At 67.2% G+C, this 13,410-nt stretch overlaps 1 protein-coding gene across 2 annotated transcripts; it reads right to left on the bottom strand.

Moving 5' to 3' along the window:
- Positions 1-1,910: 1,910 nt before the first annotated feature.
- Positions 1,911-8,463, bottom strand: CSF1 (colony stimulating factor 1). 2 transcript variants are annotated; one of them, XM_064498065.1, is made up of 9 exons: positions 8,345-8,463; positions 6,917-7,048; positions 5,628-5,690; positions 5,325-5,504; positions 5,036-5,210; positions 3,829-4,385; positions 3,335-3,390; positions 3,152-3,204; positions 1,911-2,990 (listed from the first exon to the last, which is right to left on the bottom strand). In XM_064498065.1, exons 1-8 carry the CDS (start codon positions 8,363-8,365, stop codon positions 3,153-3,155), a joined length of 1,236 nt encoding a protein of 411 aa, XP_064354135.1. In that variant the 5' UTR covers positions 8,366-8,463; the 3' UTR covers positions 1,911-2,990; position 3,152. The 2 variants fall into 2 exon arrangements, with proteins under 2 accessions (XP_064354135.1, XP_064354136.1); XM_064498066.1 differs by having other exon boundaries at positions 3,829-3,953; positions 8,345-8,457.
- Positions 8,464-13,410: the final 4,947 nt, after the last annotated feature.

The raw sequence follows: 13,410 nt of genomic DNA, 5'->3' as shown, positions 1-13,410 counted from the left end.
ATGCACACACACCCACACATACGCACGCAGTACCATGCACACACAGCGTGACACACACACCCCGCACCGTGCACACACACCCCCCACACGGCGGCGGTGGCGGCCTGACACACACCCGGCACCGTGCGCGCACACCCCCACACGGCGGCGGTGGCGGCCTGACACACACCCGGCAGCACCCGCTTGCAACCCAATGCACACCCGTGGCGTGTCTGCACAGTCACCCGCACCCCGTGGCGCCACGCAGTGCCCCCTCGCCCCAGTGCACACCCCCTCGCTACACCCCGCCGGTGCAACACCCGCACGCACAGCCGGCAGGAAGCTGGCCCCAAACCACCACCGCGATCGCCATCAGCGGAAACCGGGCGCTGCAGCTCGCCGAAACCCCCCCAAGCTCTTTGGGGGGGGCATCGATTATGGAAACTGCTCCAATTCCCTGCAAAACGCAGCCCCGGCTCGCGGGAAAACTCGCCCGTTCGGATGCCCCCGGCCCCCCCGGGCGCTCGCACGCCGCTTTGGGCCGTTTCACCCCAGGCCGATGGTTTGGGGGTGAGGGTGACTCACCGCCGGCGCCGTGGTTGCAAACACAGGCGGAAAGTCCCTCTTACAGCCCCAAAGCTGGTGCCGCTCCCCCCCCCCCGGCCCGCTTGCAGTCTCCAGCCCCATTTCGGGGTGCAGAGCCCTGTTTCGGGGTGCGGGGCAGCCGTCACGGCCGCCCTCCTGCTCCATTCCCGGGAAAACGCTGGGAATCAGCACCCGTGGCCCGAATCCAGGAAAACAGCAGCATTTGGGTTAAAAAGTTGTGTTTTGGGGGGGGCGGTTTGCAAATCACATTTTTTCAATCCAAATTGCGTCTACCCGCAAAACGCCGCCGGGCCAGGCCAGCCGCGGGCAGCCAACCCTCTACCCCCCCACCAGCCTCGGCGCGGCTCCCTGCAACCCAGGCGCGGGGGGGCCAGGGCGGGGGGGGCCGAGTCCGGGTCGCCGCGGCCCCCGGCCCCTTTCCGGGCCGCCTCTGCCCCGTCAGCAGTCTCCCCGGCTCGGCAGTGCTTGCGGCAGAGCTGCAGCAGCTTTCCCAGGCCGCTCGGGGCTTTCCCCCCACACCCGGTGCCCTGGGGGGGGGGGGCGGCCTGGGGGGTCCGAGCCCCTCAGTGCTGGGGAGGATGGGGCAGCTGGACTCCCCCCGCGTGGGGACTTGCCGCTCAGCTGCCGGGAGACGCTTTCCATGCGCCTCCAGGCTACTCCCGGCAGCCGGAGGTGTGGGGGGATGAGGGTTCGGGGGGGTTAAATTCAGAGGGGCAGGTATCTGCGCTCCTGGCATCCCAAGGATGCTTCCACCTCTGTTCCTGCCTCCAACAGCACCAGTCCTCTGAGCACTGCCAAAGCGTTCAGCGCTACTCACGGCCCTGCCATCATTCCGCTCCAGAGTTAACACCTTCTCCCGACAACACGGAGAAACACCGCGCTGCCAGCTTGTCCTCTGGAGCTGCCCGCAGACTCGAGCAGGCACTTTCAGCCCCACTATCCCCCCCGCTGCCCACCACCACGCAGGGCTTTGGAGGGCCCGGGTGCACCAGCAGCCCCCAGGGCCGGCTCACCTGTCCCGGCTCGCTGCCGGCCCCTGGGCACCCTGCCCGCTGCAGGAGGGCAGCCAGCGCAGGCACTCACCCCAAACCCCCCCCCGGCCGCATCCATAAGGCCCAGAGCCAGGGGATATATATATAGGTCCCACTTCCCTGGGAAGAGGAGCTGGGAAAGCCCCGGGGGGGGCGGAGGAAGGGCCGGGCTGAGTCAGCGGCAGGCCGGAGCCAGCGGGATGCTTTCCTCGAGGAATCCTGCTTGTCAGCAAAGAGGGGCCCCGGCCGCATCCTGCCCCTCCCGGGACCCCCGTCTGCCCCCCAGCCGGGATCCAAAGTGCTACACAGCCGTGTTTATTAACAATATTAAACATACAAGCTGTTTCCTATTTATTGTTTTTTAAATAGACTTTTTTTCCTTTTTTAAATGACTTTGTATAAAATACTCTGACCTCTCACCGTATAAAAACACACGCACACCCCCACAACGAGGGCAAAATAACTCCGACACAGGTTGAAGGCGCAGTGCGAACCGGCCCCAGCAACACGGGGGGCTCCTGCAAGTGCTGGGGGCTCCCAGTGGCAGCCCCCCCCCCAGGAAACCCCATAAATATGCATATAAAAATTAATAGTAATGCTTTCTTAAAAAGAAAAAAAAATGGGTCCATCCACATATTTTCCCACAGTATAAAAATAATACTTCAAAAGCTAAAAGCAGCACAGGGCAAAGTTCATAGTGGGGGGGCCGAGTCCTCCACGGGGGCGCAGCCCCCACCTCAGCTCTTCCTGGAGGGCTGGAGTCACCATCATCGTCGCCACCATCATCATCCTCATCCCCGCTGCTGGGAATGCCAGGGCCGAGGGGCTCCGGGTGCCGCATCCGACCAGTCCCCGCGAGACCCCGGCGCCCTCGGCCCCAAAAATGCCACGGGGCACTGGCCCCCCCAGGCCAGGCTGTGGCCCCCCCTCGAACACTCCCGCCGACGAAGGGATTTATCGGCTGTTTTAAGAGACATCCAAGGCGGGTGACGGTCCCCAAGGTGCCACGCGCAGCCCAAGGCCGGCTCGGGTGCCCAGCGCGGTACCTGGTGGGGGGGGGGAGGGGGGACAGCTGGGGCACGCCTGGGCCCCGCTGCAGGGCTTTAAATATTCACAGTGTCCATGCATGGGGTGGGGGGTGAAACCCCCCCACCCCGGACTGGGAGCAAACCGAGTCCCCGCGGTGCATCCGGGGCTCCCCAGCCGCTGCCGAGCCCTGCAGAGCCAGCGCCGTCCATTTGTCCTTTCCCAATGGGATTTTTTTTGGGGGGGGGTCCTCCCCCCCCAGTCTCTTGCCGCAGGCACGGAGCAAGGGAGGAGAGCGAAGGAGGCGGCAGAGGGACCGGCGAGGAGCATCACGTCCCGCCTGGGACCCTGCGGAGAAACACGGAGGAGGGGGATGAGGCTCTGGCTGGAGTGGGGGGTGGATGCATAAAACCCCCCAGGAAAATAAATGAGCCCCATTGCAGGATTTCCCGCTGGGGGCAGGATCAAGGCCCCCCCCCCCCCCCCCCCCCCCCCGGTGGGATGCTCACCTCAGAGCTGCTGCATCTCCAGCTCGGCACAGCCCTGGGCTCCCTGCAGCGCCCTGCAAGGCGGGGGGGTGACAGCGGCATTAGGAGGGGGGAGGCAGTGGGGGGCAAGGTTTGGGGGGGTCCCTAATGCCTCCCCCCCCCACATGGGGACCCAACCAGCCCAGGTCCCATCCACAAACCCACCTTCTCTCCGGCTCCTCCGGGTCCCGCTCCCTCTCGTCCAGCCGCCGCTCCAGGACCTGGAGTGGGAAGAAGGAAAGAGGGATGAGCTGGGGGGGAGGAAAGGAAAGAGGGATGAGCCAGGGGAAAAGCAAAGGAAAGAAAAGAGGGATGAGCCGGGGGAAGCTCTATCCCCTGCCGGCCTGCTTCCCCAGGGGCTTCTTGGGGGGTGGGGGGGGGGAGGGGGTGAAAGCATCCCCATCCCCAGCACCCCGTGGGGGGCAGCCCTGAGCCAGGAGCAGAAAATATTATATATATGTATAAAATATATATAAATAATAATAATAAAATGCCCCAGGCATCCCGCCACCGCTTGCACAGCCCCAAACCCCAGAGGCAGCTGGGGAAACTGAGGCAGGGCAGGAGCAAAGCCGGCGCAGACCCCGTCCCCGGGGGGCTCGCGCCCGGCTCGGGTGCAGGATGCAACCCTGGGGGAGGGGGGGGGGGGGGCCCCTTACCCTGCATTTATACTTGTAGAAGAGCAGCCCGCCCACGGCCAGCAGCACGGCCACGGCGCTGGCCGCGACGTAGGCGAGGGGCTCCCGGCGGCTCCGGCGGCCTTTGGGCTCCCTCCTGCGCTGCTCTGCGCCCGGGACAAAGCGAGAGTCAGCGCTGGGCCCGGCCCCGGCGCCCGGGGGCTGCCGCAGGCCGTCGAGCCCCCAGCCCCGCGCCGCCTCGGCCGTCCTGGAGACGCGGGGCTGCGCCAGGGGCCGGGGACCCCCGCGCGGGACGGGGACGTCCTCCGGCGCCGGGCCGACGCTGCCCGGCGGATGCGGAAGCCCTTCGGCGCCGACGGCTGCGGCTGGCTGCTGCGCGGCGGGGAGCGGGGACGCCGGGGCCCCCGCCGCCTCCTCGCTCCCCGAGCCCCCGTCCGTGCCAGCCGGGGGGCCGCCGTCGGCGGAAGGGACCAGGGCGCCGGGCGCCGCGTCCCGGCCTACGGGGACGGCGAGGGAGGGCTGGGTGGCGGAAGGGGGGGCAGGGGACAGGCCCCCGGCGGCAGGATCTGTCCCCACACCTGCAAGAAGCAGAGAAGAGAGGGCCGTGGGGTGAGCGGCGGCACGGCAACCCCGGAGGAGCGAGCGCAGGCGGGAGCAAGCGAGCGGGACACGGACACGGGACGCACGGCACCGGCGAGCCCGAATCGACAGGTTATCCGAGACTCGGCTCCTGCCGAAACTCCCCGCGGGATCCAACACCGTCTTCTCGGCCGCATGCAGACACGGTGCGGGGGGGCTCGTGCTTCAGCTCCATGCACCGGCCGGGGAAACTGAGGCACAGCGGCAGTTGAAGCACCACGGCCCGGCAAACAGCGGCAGCCACCGGGACTGACTCTTTCTCCATGCCTGGGGCTTCGGGGAGGAAGCTAAGCCAGATGCCTTCAGCCAGGCCGGTGGAGATGCCTCCTCGGTGGCCCACGGGGCTTCTCTCATTGCAGGCCAGCGTCCTCCCCGAGCAGGCTGCAGCCCAAAAACCTCTCCAAAGAGGCTCCCATCCCTCCCAGGGCCCCTTCTCCGGCCCGGACACACAGCACGGAGACACACAGCTCGCCAACACACAGCCAGGAGACAGCTACGGACGCAGACGGCATCTCGAACGGGGACACACAGCCGTGCAGCGGCCCCCGTGCAGCCGAGCCCCCGCGGCGGCGAAGCCCCGGCGTCTCACCTGGCGGGGAGGAGCCGGTGGGCGCGGGGCACCTCTCCCGGTAGACGCGGCTGCAGTCCTTCTCGAAGGTCTCCTTGGCCTGCAGCAGCAGGCTGAGGTCGTGGAAGAACTGCTTCACCAGCGCCAGCATCTCGTAGGGGGACGTGGTGAACTCCCGGGAGCACTTCTGCGAGAGCTGCAGGCGGAGCGGGGCTCAGCGGCGCCGCCGGGACCCGGCACCCCTTCCCATTGGGACAAGGCATGCAAAAACCACGGCCGAGGGGCCGGATCGGCATCGCCGCGGCCATACCTGTCTCTCCTCGTCGTCCTCCTCCCGGATGCAGGGGTCCACGTTCTCGTCGATGCGGCCGTACATGCGCCGCACCATCTGCAGCCTGCGGCCGTTGGACGAGTTCTCCTTGAACTCCGTCTTGGCCAGCAGCTCGCCCAGCAGCGGAAAGGCGGCTTTCACGTAGCAAACGGGGTCGTCCTGCAGGGCGGAGAGCCCCCCCGAAACGAGAGATGGGTTACCGGTAAAAGGGAGACGGGGGGGCGAGATGCACCCCCATAGGGACGCCTCCACCTCGCCGGCGCCGGGAGAGGAGCCACTCACCAACTGCATCTTCTCGATGAAGGTGAAGGAGACCCGGCCCGGGTGCTGCATCTGGGTGTCGGCCTGCGAGGGCAGAGCGGGGAGTCAGCGCCGAGCGCGGCCGGTCCCAGCACCGCTGTTCCCCCCCACCCCCCCCCCCCCCACCCGACAAGCCTGGAGCCGAGCAGATGCATCCACACTGCACCCCCACCCGCTGCTTCATCCTCCTCCTCCTCATGCAGACGCTTCCCCAACTCGGTGCTTTGTGCGACGCCGAAGTCCCGTGATTTTCCGATTGCGGAAAATGGGGAAAACCCTCCAAAACACCTCCAAAACATCCCCCCTGAAAACCCCCTCCTGCAGGGCTTGGAGCCCAGCTCCGGGCCCGCATCCCGGGCCAGGCGCGCGCCGGCTGCCAGGAGAGCAGCGCCGGCCTGGAAACAATTGCTCCATTATCCGGCCGGCCCGCGGCGAGGGCCCGGTTCTCCGCAAACACCCCGGCACGATGCAGGAGGAAGAGACGGCTGCAACCTCCGGCAGGGAAACCGCAGCTTTTCCTCGCACCCGGGGCCCTCCTGATGGGCGCCCGTCCGGGAGCACCACGAGAAGGGGGTGCAAGGAGCCGCGAGGAAGGGCGGAAAAAGCCAAGCTTGGAAAAATAGCATCTGCCAGCCCTTAAGCAGCGAAGCGTTTCAAGAGGAAGAGGCACGGTGAGGCCGGAGCCAGCGGTTTGCACGCTGACGCGCAGCGGCGAGGCCCCGGAGCTCGGCGCAGAGTCAAAGTGCACCGCAGCCAAAGGACGAGCGTCGCTCCAAAGGCTGAGCTCGACCTGCGACATACGTGTCCCCGGGGCAATAACAATAAGTAAATGCATGCAAACATCCCCCGGCATCCCCGGTTTCGCTTTCTCCCCCGAGCATCAGGACCGCGGGCGGGCGGCTGCCGGCCGGCGCGGGAAGCAGGCGTTTCCCCAGGGCTCCGCCAGCCCCCGAGCCCCCCGGGTGCGTGGAGGGGGGGCGAAGGCGCCGTGGCCCCCGCGCCGCCACCCACCCCAGCCCCGTTGCCAGCCCGGCTTCCAGGCAAGCAGCTGGACTCAGGAATGCAGCCGGATTCCTCGCCGTTAACCCCTGCATCGCCGCGTCCCCCCGCTCCCGGCCGTGCATCCGTCCCCGCTCCTCGCGCCGCAGCCCCGCCGGCCGGCTCGTGCCTTCCTCCTTCTCCCTGCCGACATTTCGGCACGGCCCCCCCTTGCAAAAAGCACGGCCCCTCCCCGGCCGCTGCACCCATGGGTGCTCGGGGGGGTCACTCACCAGCTCCTGCAGCTCGGCCAGGTGGTCCTGGGTGATGATCTGCTGGCAGTAGCTGTTCTGCTCCGTCTCATGGATGCTGCAGACGAGGAGGAGGAGGAGGGAGGAGAGGAGGGTGCAGCGGAGCAGGCACACCTGGGCGCGGGACAGCGGCGGGTCGCGGCATCGCCTCGCAACAGCAACCCCCCCCTCCACTTCCGACCCCGCTCCGGGGTTTTTTCGGGAGTGCCGGGGCAACGGGGAATTCACGGGGCCGCGGCTCGGCCCACGCAAGCCCGGACATGACTCGCGCTGGGACCGGCACAGCCCCGAGCTCCGCGGGTGCCTCCGCTTTGCGGGGCTGCGCTCCAGCCTCCGACCTCTCCCGCACCGATTCTGCCTCTCCGGTGGTTTTTCCCTCCTTCCCGGCTCTTGGGAGCAATCGGAGGCGCTGAGCCCCCCCCCCCCCCCCCCCCGCCCCAAAGCATCCTCCGGACCCCCAGCCTCGGCGTGCCGCCCCGATGGGTGCCCAAATCACGGGGCAAAGCGCTCCGGCGGGATAACCCCGCTCCGGCGCCGAGAGAGTCTCTCGGTGCCGGGCAAGGGGAGGGGGGGGAATTTCCCTTGGAGGGAGCCCAAAAATTCTCCTATCTTGTGAAAGAGCAGATGCCGGCGGGGCCACCGCGGAGCCACGGCCACGGCTGGCTGCGGCCTCACCCCGGGGCTGGCGAGGACGCGCGGGGCACTGCCCGACCCCCTGTGCTGGGGGGGCCCATGGGGAGTGCCCCCCCCCCATACTGGGGGCCTGACCTCCTCCCAGTACTGGGTGCATCCATACTGGGTGCACCCCCCTTCCTGGTGACCCCCAAGCTGGGTACCTCCTCCATGCTGGGGGGCTGACACCCCCCCCAATACTGAGTGTCCCCATGTGGGGTGCCCTCTCCATGCTGGGGGGCTGACACCCCCCAATACTGGGTGCCCCCCACACTGGGTGCAACGCCCCCCCCATGCTCAGAACCTCTCATATTGGGTGCCCCCCCTTGCCCAGCACCTGACACCCCCCCCATACTGGGTGCCCCCCCCCTCGATGCTCAGTGTCCCCCCCCACTAGGTGCCTGACTCTCCCCCAGTATTAGGTGCCCCCCCATGCTGGGGGCCTAAACCCCCCCAGTATCAGGTGCCCCCCCCGGCTAGGGGTCTAAACCCCCCCAATACCAGGTGCCCCCCCAGGCTGGGGGCCTGACCGCCCTAAAACTAGGTACCCCCCCCCATGCTGGGGACTGTCACCCCCCCCCCCCCCCCCAGGACCGTGTGCCCCCAGGTGGCAGCGGCGGCCGCGCCGGGGGGGGGCCGGGGCCGGCCCAGCCCCGGTGCCCGCGGGCAGCGGCGGCGAGCGAGGGGCAGCGCGGCGGCGGCGGCGGCGGCGGGGGGGGGGGGGGGGGGTCGCCGTACCTCGGCTCCGAGGCGGGGCATGGGGGCTGCGGCGGGGCCGGGCGCCGGGCGGACGAGGCGGCGAGCAGAGCCGGGCTGAGCCGCCGCCGCCGCCGCGCTCGCTTTTATACAGCGCCCGGGCAGCACGTGGTTTAGGAGAAAGGGCTGGCGCCGAGCCAGCACCGCCCCGCCGCTCCGCTCGCTCGGCTCGGCTCCGCTCCGCTCGGCTCGGCTCGGTTCGGCTCAGTTCGGACCGGCTCAGTTTGGCTCCGCTCGCTCGGCTCGGCTCGGCTCGCATCGGCTCGGTTCGGCTCAGTTCGGACCGGCTCAGTTTGGCTCCGCTCATTTCGGATCGGCTTGGTTCAGATCGGCTCCGCTCGGCTCGGTTCGGATCGGCTCAGTTCAGCTCGGTTCGGCTCAGTTCGGCTCGAATCAGCTCCGCTCCGCTCGGCTCAGTTCGCATCGGATAGGCTCAGCTCAGCTCAGATCGGATCAGCTCAGTTCGGCTCGGCTCAGCTCAGATCGGATCAGCTCAGTTCGGCTCGGCTCAGCTCAGATCCACTCAGTTTGGATCAGTTCGGATCAGATCAGCTTGGCTCGGCTTGGCTCAGTTCAGCTCAGCTCAGTTCAGCTCCACTCAGCTCCACTCTGCTCCACTTGGCTCGGCTCGGCACAGCTCAGCTTGGCTTGGTTCAGCTCAGCTCGGCTTGGTTCACCTCAGTTTGGCTCAGTTCAGCTCAGCTCAGTTTGGCTCCACTCCGCTCCACTTGACGTGGCACAGCTCGGCTCAGTTCAGCTCAGCTCAGCTCAGTTCGGCTCCGCTCCTCTCTGTTCAGCTCAGCTCGGTTCAGTTCAGCTCAGTTCAGCTCCGCTCGGCTCGGTTCCACTCGGCTCAGTTCAGCTCCGCTCCGCTGGGCTCCGCTCAGCTCTACTTGGCTCCGCTTGGCTCGGCTCGGCTGGGCTCCACTCCGCTCAGCTCTGGTCTGCTCAGCTCGGCTCAGCTCTGCTCAGCTCGGTTCAGCTCAGCTCGGCTCTGCTCAGCTCGGCTCTGCTCAGCTCGGCTCTGCTCAGCTCGGTTCAGCTCAGCTCGGCTCCGTGCAGCTCGGCGGGCGCTCGGCACTCGCAGCGCCAGGCACTGCGTATGCAACCCCCCCGCCACGGCGTGTACCTGCGTGCCCACGCACACACAAACACATGCGTGTGCACGTCTGCGGGCACACACACATGCATGCGTGCACAGCCCTGAGCACCCGCGCCTGTGCACACATGCATGCTCGCAAGCACGTGCACACCTATGGGTACATGCACCGTGCACGCACACACAAACACGCATGCACGCGTGCCCCTGGGCACACTCACCCATGCACGCATGCACGCAACGCACATCTGTGGGCACAGGTGTGCACACACGCCCTACATGTGTGCACACACACCTATACAGGCACCCACACCCCCTTGCACACACACCCATGTGCACCCATATGTGCACATGCACCGTGCATGCTCACACCCGCCCCCGTGCACATACGTGCGTGCACACATACCCCATGCACACACACCCCACTTGATTGTCCCTGTGTGCACATACATTACATATATCTACATTTGTGCACAAATAAGTACACACACATGCCTGCACATCCCCCCCCCCACGCGTGCATGCGGCCGTGAAGACGTGCGCGGATGTGCCCATCGCCGACACGCGCGGTCCCGCAGCAGCGCACGCCCGAAGACACACAGCAACCCACCTACGCAGCCTGGGCATCTGCTCCGCTGCATGCCGGCGCCACGTTATCCATGCGGGCCCGGTTCTCATCCTTAAAAAAATCCCTTTTCCCTCGAGAGCGGTGCCTTGATCCGGGGCTGCTGCCTCCCGCCGGGGCTGGCTGCCGCGCTGCGCCTCCGTCGTGAGCTGCGACGTCGGCCCCTTGCAGCTGCTTTGCCCGCAGCGTCCCAAACTCCCTTTTGGCAAAGGGCAAAACGACTTTGTGCCTTAATCCTAGCCCACGCCAGAAGCTGTCCTGCAGAAAATCCTGCACTGGCTTAATAACCTTCCTCTTCGCAGCACATGCCCTGTTCCTCGCAGCCAAAGGGCTGCTCCTGCCAGTAAATCGGCCTCTGCGCCGCGAACCCCCGCGGTTTGCAATCCACCGCAGCAGAACGGCCCTCGAGCAACATTCCTGCAGTGCGGAGGGTCGGAGGCGAGTCGGGACCGGGGTGGCGCGCAGGGCGCCGCGCTCGTCCGGGCGGTGGGAGCCTGCATGCCCGAGGGCACACTGGATGGTGGCTTCGGTGCATGCCGTCGGGCCCGAGCGGGGCAGGAATGGAGGCATCCAGGGGACAAGGCAGATCGGAAAACCCAGGATGTCCTTGCGGTGGCTGCTCTGGGCTCCTGGCGCCGCTTCTCCCGCTTCTGGTGCCGGGCAGGGATGTGTGCAGACAGTGTGCACAGCCGGGAGGCGTGTGAGAGGACCCCTGAGCGGGGGTGTGCGTGACCACGTCCGCGTGTGCGTGCACGGATCCACGTGCATGCGTGTGCAGGAGTGGGGCCATCTGCGTGGGTGTGCATGAATGGATCCACATGTGCATGAATGGATCCATGTGTGCATGAATGGGTCCATGTGCATGTGTGTTAATGAATGGGTCCCTTTGCGTGGGTGTGCGTGAATGGATCCACGTGTGCATGAATGGATCCATGTGCATGTGTGTGCATGAATGGGTCCGTCTGCGTGGGTGTGCGTGAACAGATCCAGGTGTGCATGGACGGACCCATGTGCGTGGGTGTGCCTGAACGGATCCGTGTGTGCATCAACACATCCACATGCACGCGTGTGCAAACTGATCCGCGTGCATGGCTGTGCACCACCAGCTCCACGTGCACGCAGGGTCCCACACGGTCCCCCAGCTCGGGGAGCCCCACTCGCGGGGGCAGAACGGGGGGTAATTTTGCACACGGGGGCCGTGTTGCCACCCAAAGCGGGCCAGAAAAGCCGCCGGTGTTACAAGGCCCTTGCGTGACACGCCGAGCCACGTGGCCCTGCTGTCAGGGCCTTTCCTGTTTGTTTGCTGTTTGCTTGGAGGCGACCGGTAGCGATCAGCCGCCACGAGGCAACCGGGTTCCTCGCAAAGCCGTCGTCACCCGAATGGGGAAGCGGCGAGCGGAGCGGGCTGCCAGCCCCGGCGGCGGCTCCGTGGGGCCGGAAACGCCGAGCCGCTCTCCGAAACTGCCGGGGCTTTTGCACGGAGCTGAGCCGAGCGTCGCCAGCCGAGGGGGGGCCCTTTCCCCTGCTCCCCGCTTATCTGCAGCGCGCTTGGCCCCCCCCCCCCCCGCCTTTAGGTGACCGGAAACGTGTCAGGGCCGAGAGTCATGGGACCGTCCCCGCTGGGAGCGCCTGGGCCGCGGCCGGCTCCGCCGCCTTGGCAGGCGCCCGGCTCTGCCCCTCCTCCCGGCCAAACCTGCCCAAATCCCTGAGTCACGGGGCCGAAATAGAAGCGACATCGGGGGCAGTTCGGCCCCCCCTTTCTGCCACCCGGAGGGGGAGCGGCACCGGGAGCCTGGCGGCTCTTGGCGGTGCAAAACTCGGGGTGCCGGGATGGGGGGTGGAATTTGGCAGCGCGGCTAAGAGCAGTGACAGCGGGGCTGGCGCTGGTGACCTCCAGTCCCGCTGCGATCCCCGGGGCTGGCGACGGCTCAGGGACTTGCCGCGGCACGGAGAAAGTTATTTCCATCAGGAAAGTGCTGTGAGCACTTCATCAGCTCCGTCCCCGGTGATTCACCAGCAGCGTGGGATGCGTTCACCCTCTGCTCGCCTCTGCCCTTCCCCGCACCCGGATTTTGGCGCGGGATGCAGCGGGGGGGGGCAGCCCCACGGCCGCAAGCCGGAGAAACCCCCCGGCCCTCGTTTTTGGGGATCCGCCGGCGGGTCGGGCATGGGAGGAGCGCGGGATCCGGCCACGTGCGGCGGAGCGGCCCTGCTTTTTCGCTAGCAGAGCCCTGGATCCGGCCACCGAGGGTCCCCCCCACCGCCAGCGCCGTAAATCTCAGCCCCTCACTCCGGCGCCTGCTGGGGGGGGGATGCCAGGGGCGGGGGGGCTGCCGGGTTTTCCGGGGGCAGCGGCGGGAGCAGCTGGGCGCAGGTGGAGGCGGCTGGGGCGGGGGGGGGAATGGGACGCGGGGGGGGGGAGCGTGACTCTGAGTCAGGAGCGGGGGAAGCGCGGGCAAAGGGCTTGGGAGCGCTCCAGGGAAGCCCGGCGCCGCGGGGGCACCCTGCCACGGGCACCCGCCGGAGGCCGGGACGCCGCATGGAGCCAGCCCAGGGCAAAAAAGCAAAAAAGCAAGAAAACAAACCAAAAAAAAAAAAACTGCTGTGTCGAGCGGGCGCGAGGGGCTCCAACGCCCGGACGCCTCGCGGGAGGCTCGGAGGCGGCGCGCCGGGCGGCTCAGGGTGCCGAGCGCCGGGGAGGGCCGGGGGGCCGCCGGCGAACACAGGGGCCGTTTGTCCTCCGTGCCGGGGCCGCTTGTTTATGCTTTTTTAGCTGTTTACATCAGCGACTGGCCCCGCTGCGGGGGCCCGTCCCCGCCTGCCGCCCCGGCTGCCCCAGGGAGCGTGCCGCTCCAGCCAGCTGCCCGCGGGACGGACGGACACACGGACGGCCTCATCCATCGCTCGACGCATCTCCCCCCTTGCAACACGGTGCAAAAGACCGTAAATTTAGGGTAAAGGCTCAATGGGGCAACTGAGCCGGCTCAGCTTGGAAACGGTCTGCAATGAGCTCGGCTTTACTAAAACCGGGTTTCAGGCTTGCTTGGGGCACCGGCGACTCCAGGTCCGGCGGCCTCGGCTTTGCTCCTCCGGGCGGATTTTCCAAGTGGATGCTTTCACCTCCCCTTTTTCCCCTCCTTTTCCCCCAAACGCCAGCTCCGAAGCTGCTCTGAGCAGGTGGATGAGTTTGCGCCGGGCTTTGCGCCTTTGGCGGCGCTCCCGTTATTTCCTAACCTGCCGCCGGGCTGAAAAACCGCGCGGATTTTGGCCGTTCGTCACCGATTGCAGAGGGGCCAGTTGTGTAACGAAGGGTGAGCGCCTCGC

Source organism: Dromaius novaehollandiae, chromosome 27 (assembly GCF_036370855.1).
Source record: "Dromaius novaehollandiae isolate bDroNov1 chromosome 27, bDroNov1.hap1, whole genome shotgun sequence".
Classification (NCBI taxonomy): domain Eukaryota; kingdom Metazoa; phylum Chordata; class Aves; order Casuariiformes; family Dromaiidae; genus Dromaius; species Dromaius novaehollandiae.
Note: the sequence above shows the minus strand (reverse complement) of the source record. Positions and strands in the feature narration are given on the sequence as shown.